Here is a 17,703-nt window from a genome sequence, read left to right as displayed (position 1 = left end):
TTCATTTGCCCAATAACTCGGGCGAAATTGCGCGTCGCCTTCCATGGTTGCGTTGGTGGCTTGTTCATCCGGAGGATAGAGTGGAACAGAACGGCAGGATATCAGGTCTATTACAGCGAGCCGGTATACAGCCCAGAACATGGCGGGAAAATGAGATGACGGAGAAATACAGATTAGTAAATGCGTAGATAGAGCCTTTGTCAAAAGTTTAGAGCCCAGGGAGTTTACTTCTGAGACGTACTATGTGGCTCGTAATGCATTCCCAGGTTTCCAAACTTGCTGAAGGCAATATTTTTCATCCTACCCGCTTCATTGGATAGGACTTCCATGATTGTTCAAAATTGTAATATACGGCTTAAAAGCAATCCCTTTGGGCTCTAAACTTGTGGCAAAGACTGTACAAGCCCAACATTTCGTCACGAAGACGTGTCGGGCCCACATTAGTGGTCATGGGAGTTTTACTGCCTGTATTATTGGAAGCAACCTGAAAATGTAGTGACGTGCTCGCTTCGCAAGCGTGCGGCGAATGCATTTCCTAAGCATCATTACCCCGCCGGATTAGCGCAGAACAAGGATGCGGGATCTAATCCCGGCCTCGGCGGCTGCTTTTCAATGGAGGCTAAAATCAAGGCGCCCGTGTGCTGTGTGATATCAGTGTACGTTAAAGAACCACATGTGGTCGAAATTTTTTTAGTCTTCCACTACGACGTCTCTCATAGTCTGAGTCGTTTTGAAACGTTAAACCAAAACAAACCATCCTCAGCATCATCATGCTATCCTGCTTCCCTGCCATGTCGATGAACAGAGTCAGATGCCTACTTGATAGCTGATGCCACATAGATACAGTGTTCTGTCCATTGCTGTGCGACTGAATGTGACGACACCGAACGGCGCTCGCAGGTCCGGGGGCCCAGAGGTGCCCTTGGGAGGACGGCTTCATCATGAGCGACCTGAGGCACACAGAACGAGGCTTCCGTTGGTCCTCGTGCAGCGTGCAGCAGTTCCGCCACTTCTTGTTGGGGGAGACGGCCAGCTGCCTATACAACTATCCGCACGAGAATCAGCTGCTGGCGAGAATGCTGCCCGGATCGATGCTCAGCCTAGACGACCAGTGCCGCAGGGACCGGGGAACCACGGCCTGCTTCGTACGTCATCCCCTTTGTTTGGCCCTTGATTATCAGTGAATGATTACCGCCAAGTACATAACCTGTTGACATTGTTTAGGGCGGCGCTTTCACATGTTGATCTAGGGATTCGTGGGCATTCTTCGGCACGAGTGACAGGTCTCCCACACTGAGGAGGCCATAAGAAGTTCCAATTGGGATGTGGGGTCATAGCTGGAGACATGCGCGGGGTTTATGATAAACCTTCGCAGTTTTGTTGCCCTAGTGATCCTGGAACTTCTGTGACGCATTGGGTACGGCTACAGTGGTGCATAGGGATCAGGTAGGTTTGAACGTGGAGCCGTGTTCTTGCAGTTTCTTCCATACTCGGGGTAGAGGCGTATTCAGTCGAGTGAAATAATGCTTCTTTCTGTAGGAGGTCATCAGAAAATGCGTGCCTGCTGTAGCTTCGCACCCCCTGAACCAATGTTGCTTCGAAAAACGTAGAATTGGATCCACTTTCAAAGAAATGAAGCATGCTTTTATGGCATGGCAATCAATCATATCGAGCACTAGCGTTGTATTAAAATTAAAATTTGTGGAGCAACAAAGGTTGTATGGGGTTAATTTGTATAACTACATTTCCAGTATATCGGACTTTATTTTCTCTCTATTCCTCTATTTTCGCATTTCTGGCAGCCGGCGCTCTTTTCCCTGTGTTTGCAGTCATTCTTTCCGTACACTATTCGCGCTGCTATACAAGTCACAAACAATTCATACACGAAAAGCCACGCCGGAGCCAGCCCACCATGCATTCGAAGGCCGCGGGAGCGTTTCCGAACCATAACTATGACTTTATAGGGGCCGTCGGGAGTTATAAATGTGGTTTTCTCATGACCCCATTCATCGACTGTAACATTCCAGTATTTTCCTTACAGACTGATGGGAAAAATTAATACGGGAACGCCCAAGTTCATCTTCGTCACTAGGACGTGGTCTCACTTCCGACACTTATATATCCCCGCCCAGGGTGCCCGATCATTGAAAACGAAAATGTTGAAGCTGTAAAGAAGACAAAGAACGGAAAATGCTGCGGCATCGCCATCACCATCGCTTGGCTCCGGCGCCCATCTCTCGTGCTGAAGCTGTGCCCTGCGGCTGGCAATTCGACCCTGCTCTGCCCGAATTACTGGCAGCGCTAGACGTTCAAACGAACTATTAAATCCACATCGCAAAGCCGACATTCACCACTTGTTGTGGGACTGCCCAGCACTGAAACCGACGCGAATCGGGCACCTGACGATAGCTGGCCTTTCAGCAACCAATCCTGCCTCATATATCGCTTGGACGCAGGGACCTCATCATCGCGCACTCCTGGACTTGATAAAATCAGCCAACCTTTTTTCATTCATTTAATCATTTATTCATTTTTCATCTCATACCCTACTGATGCCCTGATTCAAAAAATATCGTTAAAAACAACAACAATAGAATCCAACAACATCAGAAGCAACGTTGACGCCGCATGTTTCTGTGTCTGTTCTAGTTTTTTTGTTTGTTTTTTCCACAAACGGGGGTGTTGTCAGTGTCACTGCATCCGTTTATTTATTTTTTATTTTTGCACACACATACTCATGCGCTGAGTGTAACTTCGCGCGGTTCATCTTCGTAAGTAACATTCCCTTCCCCCGGGATCTAGAAATCAGGGGAGCAAACTTCATCGCTTTCGGGTGTTACTATTTCAATGTGTTCGATGCACAGCAGCTGTTTCATGTGCGTAGGCGTGCAAACCACGTTGCTTCTCAGTCATAACCTTTGTTACGCTGCCACTGGTGCATGCAGAAGGACTCCCGAGTGTGTGCCCAGCTGTTCTGCTACGACAGCTCGTCGGGCTACTGCGTCTCCTACCGGCCAGCCGCCGAAGGCTCCCCCTGCGGAGACGGCCAGGTAAGTGCACCTCGGATCCGCTACCACTGACATATAGGTTACAGAGTGACCAGTTTGAAATCGATGCCAGTTGGACGCTTATAGTCGTGCACACTTGACGGCACAATATGTTCTGCTAACAAGAGCATTACATACAAAATATACTGCTAAAGCACGAAAACGAAGGTGAGCAAAATGAAAAAAAAAAAAAAAAAAAAAAAGATTTTCAAATAACAGCAAGACTCATAGATTTTTCGTCGCTAAAAATGACATAAGATTCCATATTTTTTGCGCCGTAGAAGAAAATTAAGCGTTGATCATAAACATTGTGAGTCACTGGGGGATCCTTAGGTTTCGGTTTCGGTTTTTTATATATTTAATATTTCGTGTAATTGATCGTACAGCGAGATTCCCAGTCAGACTGCGCATTGCCGGTACTATTTGTAGGTAAGTAAATATACTGACTGTGAGTGGGTGATAATGTCGTTGATCTGGTAATTTGGTAATTTAATCAATTACTTCGTGGTAGCAATTTCGCAGCAAGGTAATTAATTTCTTTCGAAATAGTTTTAACTGCGCCACGGCTGTTTTGGTTGATAACACGGTAAAGAGTGCCGTCAAAGCATAAACGACGCGCGGCAAGTCAGCGTAACGAATCTCAGCGTCTGTGGTGTCCTGTGTAAACCGGGCGTTTACTGCGGCTATCCTATGGGTAGTCACACCGACTCCGCAAGTAGCAAGACCACCAGAGACTCAGATGGTGCAAGACGGCGGGAGTTCAAAACTAGATGGGAGCGCGCAGTGGGTCTTGGTTACACTCGTCGACACGGGGCGGAGGGATTGGGGACGGACAGACGGAAGACTTCATGGCGTAGAAGCTCTCAAAGTCAATTCCTAAGATCACAGAAGCAATAGACAATCTAGCTGCTTCGGGGGCTTCGAACGGTGGAGACAGCTCCGAACCAACAAGGCACTGACTTCGCCGTTCGTTTCTGCCTTGAGCACAATGAAAGTGACGTGCGTTTGACCTTACTTCTGTTTTTGTTGTTTTATTGTCGTTTTCTTATCCTTGCAATCGCGCGTGCCGTAGGAAGGAGAGGGATAATTGTTGTATGGGACGTAATTCGGCGGGAAGACGGAAAAATAATGTGGCCGTCGAGTCTGAAGAAAGATGGTTGGTTGTTTTGTTAGCTAGCTTTGGTTAGTTTTGCATCAATGAAAACTATAAAGTAATTGAAAAGTTATTGCATCACTTAGCATAAGTACATGTAATATAGCTTCATTATTTCAGAGCAGTAATTAGTATTTTAATTTAATTACATTTTTCTGATTTTCAGCAAAGTAATTGGCAATGCAATAGAATTTCTTTTCAAAAGTAATTTTGCCATGTATGCGCTGGAGCTTCGGTTAGACGGCCCGTGCATGTCGGGCTTAAAGCGGTTGGTGCGTACCGCATCCTATAACGATATAGCGTATACAACTCGTTCCATCGAAAAGCCGCCGCCTCCATAGAATGGCGGTCGGGTAAAATAGGCACGGAGCTGCGTGACCGCGCTTTTCCTTTCCTTTAAACTAATTTACGAACCGAATAGAGTGGACACTTAGGCTGCATGATGGGACAGCTTTGTAATGGCTCCCGGTCGCCGTTCCCCTTGCGGTTCCCCTCCCGCGTACATGCACTTTCTGTTTGGTTTGGTTTGGTTCGTGGGGTTTAACGTCCCAAAGCAACTCAGGCTATGAGAGACGTCGTAGTGGAGGACTCCGAAAATTTCGACCACCTGGAGTTCTTTAACGTGCACTGACATCGCACAGCACACGGGCGCCTTGCTTTTCGCCTCCATCGAATTTAATATAGGGTGGACATTTAGGTCGTGCTATCGCCTTTACTCTGAAGGAGAGGCATAAGCGTCTCCTTAATTTTCCAAAGCTCGATCGGCTTTCAACAGCAATATGTATATCATCCGCATACTTCCTTTTCTTGCGACGATGGCATGTTGTCAACTATGTTTGCCAACCTGTGACGGTCAGTGACAGAAAACCCGCAACACGTAGCCCTCCAAACTCAGCACAAATCGCTAAATTCAAAACTTTGCATCAAAACGTTAGCTTTTAAGCAGTTTATTATTGTATTCAGTCCGTGAGCAACGTAAATATGACTATATAAAAAGCGCCCATTTCCTTTCTGACGTAAAAATTCAGACTATGAATACTTTGGTTACAAGGGATATCCCGTATACGTTTTGTAGATTTAAACTGAAGTTCAAAAACGTGTTTTTTTTTTTTTCTCTGACTATAAACTTCTGACTGCAGGCGCTTCTTTCACTCGTGTAAAAACGACGTCTTCATCACCTTGGTTTGCCGAGCACTCTGAACGACTCTCTTCGGCTCTAAGTAGGAATCCAGCGCTGCTGGCAATGTACAGCTTAATATCGGTCCGATCTTTTTCGATTGCATTTACGAGGAGTTCATACCCTGAGCTGCATTTACTCTGTTTTAGGAGACCAGCTGGAATACTTATGACGGGATCCGCCATTTCTCTTCACATTAGATTCCCTGTTCATATTTGATAACGTTCGTTTCAATAAATGTGCGTCCCCCTCCTTTCTACAAGAGTAACAAAAGAGAGTGAAAGCAAACTTGGTCAGTTCGAAGAAGGGATTTTTGTCGGAAGCATCCATGTGAGCTGCCATCGTCACCTGCGCCAACGAAGAGGTAAACGAAGCTTGCTACCCGAGCTCGTAGCTCGAAGTTTTGAGAACAGCTCGGACACTGCAGCAGCTCGATGTCAGGCTCAGCTGGTTCAAGACCCGGGGCCGCATTCAATAGACGGTCTCGCCGCCTTCCACAACCAGCCTAGGACGTCTGCACTTGTTCGCTTCTTTTCAGGACGGTTATTCCAGCTGGCGAGTGTGGGTCGTCCATTGTTGTGATTGCTATGCATACAACAGCGACCTTTTCTCGTGGCAGACTTATGAATTAGTTGAAAGGCACCGACGATTCCTACAGTACACAGAGAGCGTTCATTTGCATTTGGAACTTCCAGTTCCCAGTACCGAAAAAGGTCACCAGCCACTCTTTAATAAACCTCTGCACCAATACTTAACAGGCCCCAGTCCACAATATTGCATGCCCGGCAACCGCATATTCGACGACTGCATCAAAGCCATGCCGCATAGATCAAGCCAAGGCGTATTGTACGCGCTCCGATATCCGCCATTTTGACACCTCAGTGACGACATACGCTCACAGCAAGGTTTTCTCACAGAAATGTGCATATGTCAAGGAATATACACTATTTTCAACAAAAGTATAGAACCGCCAAAAACCGCCAGAGAAAAAACAAACAGGATCCGAAAACCGCCAAAAATCTCGCTTATATAACATTTTTGCCCGCTAAACAGTGTAAAAAGCCCGCTACATTTAGCAGGAAAACCACTGTCTTGGCAACACTGTCTCATGGTTGTGGACGTGATATGTAGTCATCTACTTCTGTGTCTGTGTGAATTATTCAAACAGCCACGACTATATAAGAACGTTAAGAATATTCAACCTTGAGACTGCAGGGACTGCTCAAGGGGACGATACGGTAGCCAAATTTAGGAAGTAGTAATTTCAACTCAAACTTGATGGGAGTGGCAACAGTCGACTACAGAACAACGGTGCTGTGTTCTTTTAGTCGTTTAAACGTCAGCTATGGCATCTATTTATTTTGTGCAACACAGCGCAGGCCCTGATGCGACCCATGCAAGATGGGCATATATACATAATAATGAAACATAATAACATCTGCAGACGTAAAGAAAAACGTTTTTAAGTGCCCGGACTACCAACGCAATCTTATTAGATGCCGGAATTAAACAAGTAAAGGAATCAATTGTTTTAGCGATTGTTTGTTTCTTCCCTCCAGTAGTGCCGCCTCAGGAAAAAGGAAGACACAAGAGGAAACAATTGCAAAAGATACCAGTGAGGTCTGCAGTGTTGCAAGCATGCCATCCATAGGTTTCCTGATGAGCTAATGTCCAGCAATACCTGTCAATCACTGGGCGAGCAAAAAAACAAGTTCTCTCTTTGGAGCACTCACATAATTTGAAACCACTTCAATACCTCAAGCACACTTCGTTTTCTTTTTTCCTTTTTTTTTAATCGAGCTGCATCTTTGGAAGTAATACTGAAGCTTCTTCCTTCGTGCACTCTTTTCACGACTGCTGGTCAGACCTCCGGGTAGCTGAGTTGAGCATGTTAATACCAAACGGAACTATGTTGGCTCAGAACATTACTCGGGATTTAACGTTAAAAGCTAGCTAATTTGATTCGGCTATATTCAGTCTCCGTCTTAAAATTTTCTGGCTGCATGTTATTGCGTCAGCCTTCACGAGCAAAATGTTTACACTCGCAGAAAGATGAAAGATTTTCTCATCCAAATCGAGGCAACAAATTTTACGCAAGCTCAATATATAATAAGCACGAATAAAAATTACAAAGAATAATAAATTTTCGAGAGTTTTGTTTCCGCAAACATTCATTGGGAGACTCGCATCGATTCTGTTTTAACTATAAGTTGTCCCGGGTAATTGGTATTATATCCCGTTAAAGATTATACTGCTTAACTAAAGAGAAAATTGTGGTTCTTCACAATTTCCCATTCGACTCGAATGTTAATGATTATTTTCTTTTTCTAGTGCATGACTACATGCCCCAATTGCTAAATATTTTGATACTTCAGAAAACTTAATTGAATACTCGTTATTTCATGACAGCACAGCCGCGCACAATGTTTTTTTTTTCCCACAGCAAAAACAATACTAGTACTCATCCTGCATAATTTATGCTAAGAAACACATGAATCATTGTTCCAGGAAAAGAGCACTCTATCTGACGCTATCCGCCACAAAGAGAAGTGGAATGTAGCAAGGCCGAGAAGAAAACTGTTCCCAATTTTTTAAAGCGACTGTCACAGAAACGGTACTGACCTGCTTAAACTATGTAAACACCAAGTACCGCAGATTGGTTCCCTGTATTTCGGAAACTCCGTAATGATTTCTCTCGCCTATATTGACTGGATTTGTGCATTGATTTCAGGATTTGTTGTACTACAGACTGTCACCTGTATTTATTTATTGTTTCTGATCATTTGGGTGACTATTCGTATTTATCCATCCAAGATATTTGCCGTCTTGATCGGTAAACTTCTGAGTAATTAAACGCATTTTTGTGCGTATCAGTTTTCGCTGCTGTCTTGTAGATGGTGCTGTGCACTTTTGTCGAACTATCATTTTTCGAAAAGCTCTTACAACCAGCCGCATCGTGTCATACAAAGGTGCGTAAGTGCAGCTTCCGAGATTAACGAGCCTGTGTTAAAGGCAAAGCCGCTGGTAAACTGCGTACAGAATAATGGCATAGTTATAATGTTTATCCAATCGGTATACGCCTTGACATGCCAGCACTCAGCGCGGGAGGTCAGAAACGAAGACGAGCTTTGTCTTTTTGACAGTTATTGTCTTCGTCTGTTTTCGGGAAAAACTTACCAGTTCGTGCAACCGCAACAAGAACCTAACTATGCCGCTCAAATGCGCAAACAAGGACTGTACGATGACACACGAATCTATAGTTGCAGCATTCGTCAAAGGGCCTGAGCGTCTGACCTGCCGCAAAGCACCAGATAAAATAGCCAACACTGTCAGCGCTCGAGGGGGTCTAATATGAGTACGCAAAAAAGGCTTTAGTTTTGTTTATAGGGTTGAACCTCCCAAAGTGACTCAGGCTATGAGAGACGCCGTAGTGGAGAGTTACGAAAATATCGACCACCTGGGGTTTTACCGTGCACTGACAATGCACAGCATGCGGGCGCTTATAGCTTTCGCCTCCATCATAAAAGGGTGCCGTGGCCAGAATTCGATCCCGCTTCCTTGGACACGGCAGTCGAGTGCCCTAACCACTGCACCACCGCGGCGGGGCTTACAAAACACGTCATCCATAATTAAATACTTCCTTGCTTCTAAAAGTGGTCATGGGATGAAATGATTTAGCATAGGCGTTAAAACAGGCTCCGCTTTCAAATCGACATTTGATAACGCCTACGGACATCCATGAATATGCATTATGTGGCCGGCGCTCCTGTAATCCCCCTATCGTGTAATGGACGTTGTAACAGTGTCCTTGAATGTGAACATCAGTATGCAAATAAATACAATACTTAAGCGATATCAACATTTTTTTTAACGTGGCTTGAAAGATCAAAGTGGCACTGGCATCGCTTGACACACAGAATCTAGCCTCGATATCCCGCGTAGTATCCAGCAATTCATCTTTGCCTATCGCGGAACAGCCACAGCTATATAGGTTTAGGGCAGTTGCAAGCGGCGTTTCTGTTTGTCGCCTGCCAAGGGAGCTGATTAACCAACTACTTGCTGTGCTTGACAAGTTACTAGCAAAAACCGAAAACGCACACTCTTCCAATATGAAAAGGCTGCCATGTTGCTTAGGGAGTTGAGACAGTGGAAATCATTGGGAGCAGGAAGTCCTTTCTTCCGCTTCCCGGAGCCTATCGACGCTTTAATAACGAGTTATGCGAGAAGGCAACCTTGAATGCTTTATCGGAGTCGTCGGCGTGGAAAAGGAAGAGAAAGCACGGGGCGTGCGCAGAGATGCTGCGTGTACGTCATCCGGAAATAGAGTCGGCGCGTCTAACCTTGCCCATTAGCGCAACTGGGCACGTGTCAAGGATCGAGTGAAATAAAAGCGCAAGTAAATTAAACAGACGGATAAGGAGAAAGTGTACGCCAAATTTACCTCGCGTTCTCTCTTATCTGAGGTGATTTTAAGTGTGAACTTTTTCTCGGATGTCTTCCTTTTTGTCTCTCTCTGCATTTCGCATTTGCTGTAAGCGATAAAAAGGGGCAACGTCTTGACAACTCAAAGCAAAAAGCTTACGAAGCATTACCCCACGGATTTAGGAGCTTCACGGTTTTAGTACGCGCTTCGGAACTGGACGCAGCCTTCAAAAAGGCAACGTTCTCACTTTCCACCTTTTGTTGCTGTGTTTTCTTTGCCTATGCTGAGAAAAAAAGAACAAACGCTGGAGCAGTAGCGCTCAACGCCTGCTAATCGCCTTTTTTTCAGCTCCGAGCTGCTGAAATAACTAGAGATTTTAAGGCGAGAGCCTTTAGTTGTTCATACCCGCTGCCATGACCCTGTCCGTCCTACCACGAGAAGTATCACGCTTCTTCGCGATATTCCGCGGGATGCCGCGAGATTGTGACGTTATGAGCCATGACCGGGTGTGGCGCAGTGACGACGTCACTTGTAATAACAACCTGTAATCCTCGAGCACAGTAGATAACAATAGATAAATAGATTCTGTCTCCACCCGGAATCGAACCTCCTTCCCTTCGATCCTCAGCCGAGCACTTCAATTCTCCTTGTCTACGTGAGGATGATAGTAGCGATGACAATGACACTGCAATTAGTGATAATGACAATGATGACTGATAATAATAATAATAATTAATGATACCTTTATTTGCATCACATACATATATGACACCGCAATACATATATTACATTAGCAATGGGAATGACTGTGCATTTAGTTGATAATGAGAGCAAACGAAATGCACCAACAAAGTTTACGCTTTCGCATTTCTGTAGCGTTGATTCCACAGGGCTCTCAGAATGTTTTAACTGCCAACCGTCGCGGTAGGTCAGCGACTATGGTAGTCCTTTTCTGATGATTACATCTCATGTTTCGACCGCTGCCTATTTGTTCATTATTATTCTTAGGTTCGGTTAGTGCTAACTCATTGATTTTATTCATAAAAACTTGCTTTATTATTTCGACCACGGCACTTTTATGGAGGCGAAAACAAAGTCACCCCAGGGCTTACATTTCAGGGTTGAGTAATGAATTATCAGTCAGGAGTGGTTGGTATTTATTATTACCGGAATCCCGTTTTAAGGATTCAGCGTATTGAGGAAAGAAACATAAGTACGTAAATATTATGGTAAAGTACATAATCTACATATGCAATTTGAGGCAATACAAATATGAACAGGTAAATGAATTTTAAAACCACGAATACAAAATGCAGGGGAACAAAATATGGATAATCGGAAGCTGTTTATTATTTTCTGTTACTCGAAACAGCTGTAGTTGGGGCACCTTAAAATGAGTAGATTAATAATAATAATTGAGTAGATTCGCTGAGTGTCATTTCAGTCACCGGCGACAAACGTATCGTAGCGCACTGACACGACGAGTCTCCTCGTGCCTCTCTCTCGCAGACGTGCAAGAACGGCCGCTGCATTGCAGAAATCGAGAACATCATCCCCGACTACACGCACGTGACACCGTCGTTCGCCAGCGGCCGCTCGGTGGGGCGAGGCGCCGACGTGGCCCGGCGCCGGGCCGACTTCTCGGCCGAGGTGCTCGACGGGCCGCGGCCGCACCTGATGCCGGCCCCGCCGCCGCCACCACTGCCACAGCACTCGCCCGCCGTGAGCCGCGCGCGGCACCCACAGCACCTGCGGCCGCCGCACCACCAGCGGACTACGAGAAAGCCGCGCGCCCTTCTAGCCAACGACAAGGGTGAGTGAAGGGGCACGACGTGGACCCACCGATGAGCAGAGTTATTGACCCAAAATAGTAACGAAACTTCCCGCGCAACTACGTCTATGCTAGGGCGAGGACAATATACCGCCTCTCTATCTGGTTATGTATGCCGTCCCCTCCTACGCTTCATCCTCCTTAAATTATGCTATGGCAACCTGAGGTGCTAAGGTCATCATCAGGTCATTCCTCCGCTTTACGCCGTCGTCGGTATCCGCAACGTGTCTGTCTGAGCTGGCAAGTCGCAAAATGGAGAAATAGCAATTCCCATCTCCACCTTTAGAGGAGAAGACCGAAAGGAAGGAGGGCGAGAAGCGGAAGGTGGCCTAGTAGCTTGGACTTCTGTACCAGCTGCGGTAGGTGTTAGAAACCCATCATCGGACAAGGATGCTTGTACATAAGCGTGCTCTGGCCCAGAGCTCGGTTTTCATTTAGGTGTCCGCTTGGAAGAGAGTCCGCAAACCGTGCCTGCGCGCTTTCTGTGGCAAACCCAGTTTGGAACCCTTCAGCCTGCGGAGGTGGTTCGTGTTACCCTATCCTTCGTAGGACGCTCTAACCGCTGTGTCTAAACAGACGGAAAGGTCAATTGGGACTGCTGCAAGCGACCTTTCGAAACGAATTTTCTTCGGAGTGTCACTGCAGCCCTGGGCAGATGCGCAATCACCGCCGGATTCCCGAATTCGGAACCACACACACACACACAAAAAGAATAGGGCATGTTGGGAAATTTCTTACCTGTCATACCACAGCTAACGCTCCAACTTACGCTTTAAACACTCGTAACCATCCTGCGAATATGTAACTTCCCTTTGTAATGCATACTTCCACCACTCTCTTTCTGTTCCTCAAAGCTACATTTACAATATTCCTTTGCTGTCGCTCCTTTCGCTACTTTCTGTCTAACTTGAAGAAACGTCTACATGACTCACGAATGAGAATATGGCTCTTAGATTCGTCAGAAATATGCCGTTAGCGCCGCTTGAAATATTTCGACGAACTGCTTAGCTTGTTGAATTCATGGTTGCAGTAGTACAAAAAGTTTCCAGGTGTCGCCAGGAACGGAGTGGGCAACTCGTGCAGGTGCCGTAACCGCCTGCTAGGGACCTCAAACCAGGGACACGCTTTAGGTTTTCTTGACATTTCACAACTGATATAAGAACTCGCACTGGAGGACTCGCTTAATACTGCAAATATTGTGAGCCCTCTATAGGTCATATGAAGCGCTGCAAACGTCGTGCTAGGTGGAGTTTGAGTAGCAGGCTCAAAGTCTCGTCATTACACAAGGAACATGGGAAGGCCATGCAAGAAGGACTTTGTGATGTAAGCCTCCAGGGTAGAACGGCACTTGCATTTGCACCTAATAATGTTATTCTCGTTTTTTCGTAACGATAATTACGCAAGTTGCTGCTCCCTGGGTAGAACGAACCTGCAACACAGCACTCTAGAAAGTACCTCGCGACGGCATGCGGCGCACCTGGCCATATGGGCCTTGCATCGGTAGCTTTTTCATTGCCTCGCTTAACTTGAGGATAAGCAAAACTTTGAACAACATTTACTGCAAGGCTAATTGATCTTACCCATACCATAATGAATCAATGCAAAGAAACATAGCGGACTAAACGAAGAAGGTTGACATGAACGGAAGCACTGATGTATTCTTTTTTCATGTTGCATGGTACATGCATGGCATAACTGGCACGTGTGCAATACTTTCCTTTTGAGCGGATTTTCTTCTTACAAGCTTCTGTGAGCGCGCTTCTTAAAATTGACCTGTACTTTTCATGAAAATTGCTTAATTGTAGCTCCGCCCTTGTCGTCCACATTTGTCTAGTCGGCTGTGTTTCGAGTTGGGTTCTGCTTATTCTTCAGTGCGCTCGCTTCACTGCTTTACTTCTCTTCATGCAGAGAAGCCAGAGTGAACGGAATACGAAATGCAGTTGCTTCAGGAGGGGCTTCCACTGACTTTTCGTTCGAGTTTCTGGGCTGCGCTGGTCGCATGTATGCGCGATTCGCCAAATAGGATCGATCTCTTTAAAAAGTGTAGAGCACGAAAATTATTTCGTCATTATTAAGGAAGGATTGCGCTTAACAGTTACATTTGATCTTTATCCGCAGAAGTGTGACCACCTCTCTACACCAAGACGAAATGCTTGAAAATGACTGCCCTTTACTTGAAGATTAAGATTGGCGTGTGCAGAGAGAAGGGAACTAAAAGAACAGGCGTGTCGCAGCAACCGCGGCCGCCGAAGCGGCTACCTCGACGACAGATCACTCCAGTACCACTTCCTTTTCAGCTGGTATGCTGGTCTTAGAAGCTTATGAAATGGGAACATCGTTATGTAAAATTAACTTGCCATCATGCGACAGTAACAACAGCTTCGCTAAAAGCTGCCTGTTTCGCGCTCAGTGACGCAAGATAAGGAAAGCATGGATTTATATACAGAATATACGCGAGAGAAAGATTTTAGCCTCTTATGAAAGCACAATATCCTCAAAAGATGATCAAAGAGAGGGGGTCCCTTTAAATGCTGCAGCACTTTGTCGTTCTTGAACGTGCCCAGTTTTCTGATCTATTCTCTTATGCTTTGAAATACATTTCGTCGCCTCCCTCCCACGTGTATTTAATAAATAATTTTGTTTACAGGCAAGAAAAGGCACAGTATCTGTGACACTTTTTCTGTGGACACCTGACCCGCACCCTAAGGATAGGGAGGAGCGTGGGAGCGAAAGCGGAAAGAGAAAAGGTGCCCGTAATTCAGGGATTCGGGGTATTTTAGACAACCAGGGGATCTTTAACGTGCGCTATCGCACAGCACACGGATGCCTCTGTCGTTTCTCATCCATCAAAGGCAGCCGCCGGCAAACCGGGTATTGTAAAATTGCAAATTCATTTGTAAGAAAGGCGGAGTATCTGTCACACTTATCAGGGGACGCCTGAATTGCGCCTAACAAGATGGGAGTGAAATGAGATAAAGAGGCGCTGTAGTGGAAGCAGCGAAAGTATTTCGACAACCGGGAAATGTTTAACGTTCCTACATAGACAGCAGATCACACGCACGCCATTAGTTTCCCCTCTATCGAAATGCGGCCGCCGCGTTCGGGTTTGAACCCAGGTGCGCCGGTTCAGTATCCGAGCTTCTTACCGAGTCATCGCGGTCGGCGGACGTACCGAAATTCCCAAGGTCATACGGCGCCGCAAATTTCACATTGAGCCGAGAGACGCCATAGTGGAGGGCTTTGGAAATTTCGACCTCTTCGGACTGCAAATCCCAAGGTCCTTCCCTTGCGCTTTTCAGTTTGGGTTGAGAGAATCCAAAGTGGATGGCTTCGGAAATTTCGACCACCTAGTGTTTGACGCGCACTGACCATGTAACTAGGACGGGGGTCCCAGCTGCTTCGCCGGCGCTTGGTTGCTCTGTCTCGCAATGAATTGAGGCATGTGCCGGCCGAGTGCCTCAACGCTTCGGCGAAGGCTTATGTGTACAGACTCTTAACAGTGCTTAAGCTCTGACAACTAACTTTATTTAACCTGGATAAACCTCCGAAATTATTTAAATGCGGAAGTATTGCTAGCCTCATGAGTGCCGTGGACAAAGCGTGTCCGTAGAGCGCGCCGCCACTGCCAATCTTGACAAACTGTCAGTCATCTACTAAAACAACAAATGAATCGTGTCCACGCCAGGAATCGAACCACCATTGTTACGTTCCTCAGTCAAGCACACAATTACCCCTGGTCTGCGCTGACATCACGAGAATAAGTCCCTAAGTTTCCTAATCCATAGTGTAAGGACGCAGGGGGAGCCGAAGGAAAGAACAGCAGCGGCAGTAAAAAGAAGATAAAGAAGTACAAATAATTAGAAAAGCTGTACCCAAGTATGTATGTATTTATTTATTTATAATACCCTCAGGGTAGAAATGTACTACAGGAGGGAGATGCGGATACAGTATATATATAAAGACAGAAGGTGAACACAATAAATGTACAAATATCTGAAAAACAAGTTTGTTATAGAAGTTAGGACAAAAAAAAAGAACAGTGAGACACGTGTCTAATTTTTCAAGACAGCATATATAGGTGTAAAAATAACAAAATAAAATATAATAAGCAACACAGTATACAATGAAGATACGCAAATAACCATACAAGAAGTGTTCCCAATAGGCAAAAAAGAAGGTTTGCAACCCGGATTTAAAGTTTTCTTCTTCAGTTATACTTGTTAGGGATGGCGACAGGTTATTCGAATCATTACAGGTCTGGGGAAGAAATGAGTTAGAATGGGCAACTGTGAGTGCGGAATGTTTACTTTTTTACTGTGTCTTGAATAACAGCGCCGGTAGAAAGAAGGGACTAGAAGGCACAAGAGAACAGAGCGCTGACATCCATCTGTTTATTTCACCAAGCGTGCCATGCATATATAGCGTAAGGATCTGTTCCCTTGTGCCTTCTCGTCCCTTCTTTCTACCTGCGCTGTTATTGAAGTCATGATTAACCAACTAGCCCAACGAGCATCAATCTTGGATTATGTTTTTACTGTGGGTACGGCGAAATGAAATGTAGGATGGTGGTTGAACCCATAAGGAGCGCAATGCTGAGGTTTGGTAGTATATTTTATGAAAAAGTGACAGGCGGGGTAGTTTTCTTCGAGTTGATAACAGCGGGAGACGTAAGTATGCTTTCATATTAGTAAACCTGGCTGTCATTTGATCGTTGTTTAAGATGAACCGGGTTTGAGCGAATTTGTACTGCCTCAACGGAGTGTATGAGGGTTGCATGACCGGGATCCCAAACAGATGAGGCATATTCGAGTTGTGGACGAATGTATATGTTGTGTACATTATTAATTTTAATTATGATGGTGCAAGGGAGAAATTACGACGAATATATCCAAGAGGACTACTGGCTTTAGCGATGATGGAGTTGACATGCGATTTCCAAGATAGGTGATTGTTAACGATTACACCAAGGTAACGGTATGATAATACAGATTCTAATGGGACGTTATTCAGCATATGCATTGGACTTGTTACATTAGTGCGAGATACGCTCATTGATGTGGATTTGTTAGCGTTTAATTACATGTACCATTTACTGCAGTTTTCGCTAATATTATTGAGGTCATTCTGAATTATTAGGACATCGGAATTATCAGCAAGTGAAGACAGTCATCAGCAAATAGGCAAATTTTCGAACAAACTCAGGAAGGCAAGTCATTTATGTAAATTATAGCTTATGGTATAGGTAGGCAACGAAAGCTGCTCAAAATCTGCGCATGCAAAATTTAAAACAGAACAAAGACAGTGAATCTCCCGTGAGACAAGGGAGCCGCTATACAAACACCGTTTTTTTGTTGGAGGCTTCCCGCGTGAGATTAGAGTTACTATGTAGTAACTCTATGTGAGACCAGAGTCTCTGGAAAGTTTTCAGAGTGCCGCATCCGTTTCCCCGCGCCGCCGGCTCGCCTGCTGGCTAATGCGCGTCACGTGACTTCGCGTCGCCATATCCCTTCCAAGCGCGCGCGCGGAATACGTCTCTTGCGCGTGAGTTCCTCTTTTTCGGATTGTTTCTCGCAGTGTACACGTGATAAATTCTGCTGTGCCTCTGGCGCGGTACCAGGCCTGAGTCTAGAAATGCAATTTCTTTGTGCATGAATGAAAAAAGTGATCTGCATCAGTGGTATGTGTGGCTTCACAGAACCGACCAGGAAAAATTCTTGGGCGAAATACGCTGGTTCATTGGTTTGAAATTTTGCTCGTTTAGCCGCGAAAGAAGCGCACGAAATGTTCAACGTGAACATGGTTCGCCTAATGGCAACATGTGTTTACCTTCCAACGCCGTGTGCCGCACGTGCGTAGCAATATGCAACGTCCATTTTACATGCAGAATTTTGGAAAAGCTACCGCCACATTAAGTTAAATATCCAGCCAGCCGGCATCAGAGACATCGCACATCTATATCGAGACATCTATATTCAGTTCTGCGAAATCACACACACTATGCTCGTGCATGCATGCATGCGTACGGGCGCGTGATCATGTGCGCATCGATGACCGCCCGCAGCTCTTCCTTTT

The 17,703-nt window shown here is 45.5% G+C and overlaps 1 protein-coding gene across 1 annotated transcript in view; it reads left to right on the top strand.

Moving 5' to 3' along the window:
• Window positions 1–17,703, top strand: part of LOC146178135 (A disintegrin and metalloproteinase with thrombospondin motifs like) — a 164,771-nt gene that overhangs the window by 132,678 nt on the left and 14,390 nt on the right. The window contains exons 6-8 of the mRNA XM_084577961.1: window positions 901–1,145; window positions 2,946–3,050; window positions 11,310–11,613. Coding sequence (XP_084434087.1) covers window positions 901–1,145; window positions 2,946–3,050; window positions 11,310–11,613 — 654 coding nt within the window. The remainder of the gene's footprint in view (window positions 1–900; window positions 1,146–2,945; window positions 3,051–11,309; window positions 11,614–17,703) is intronic.

The sequence above is a fragment of the Amblyomma maculatum genome, chromosome 9 (genome assembly GCF_055883805.1).
Source record: "Amblyomma maculatum isolate TAMU_Amacu chromosome 9, ASM5588380v1, whole genome shotgun sequence".
NCBI classification, from domain to species: Eukaryota; Metazoa; Arthropoda; class Arachnida; order Ixodida; family Ixodidae; genus Amblyomma; species Amblyomma maculatum.
This window is presented reverse-complemented; position numbering and strand designations above follow the sequence as displayed.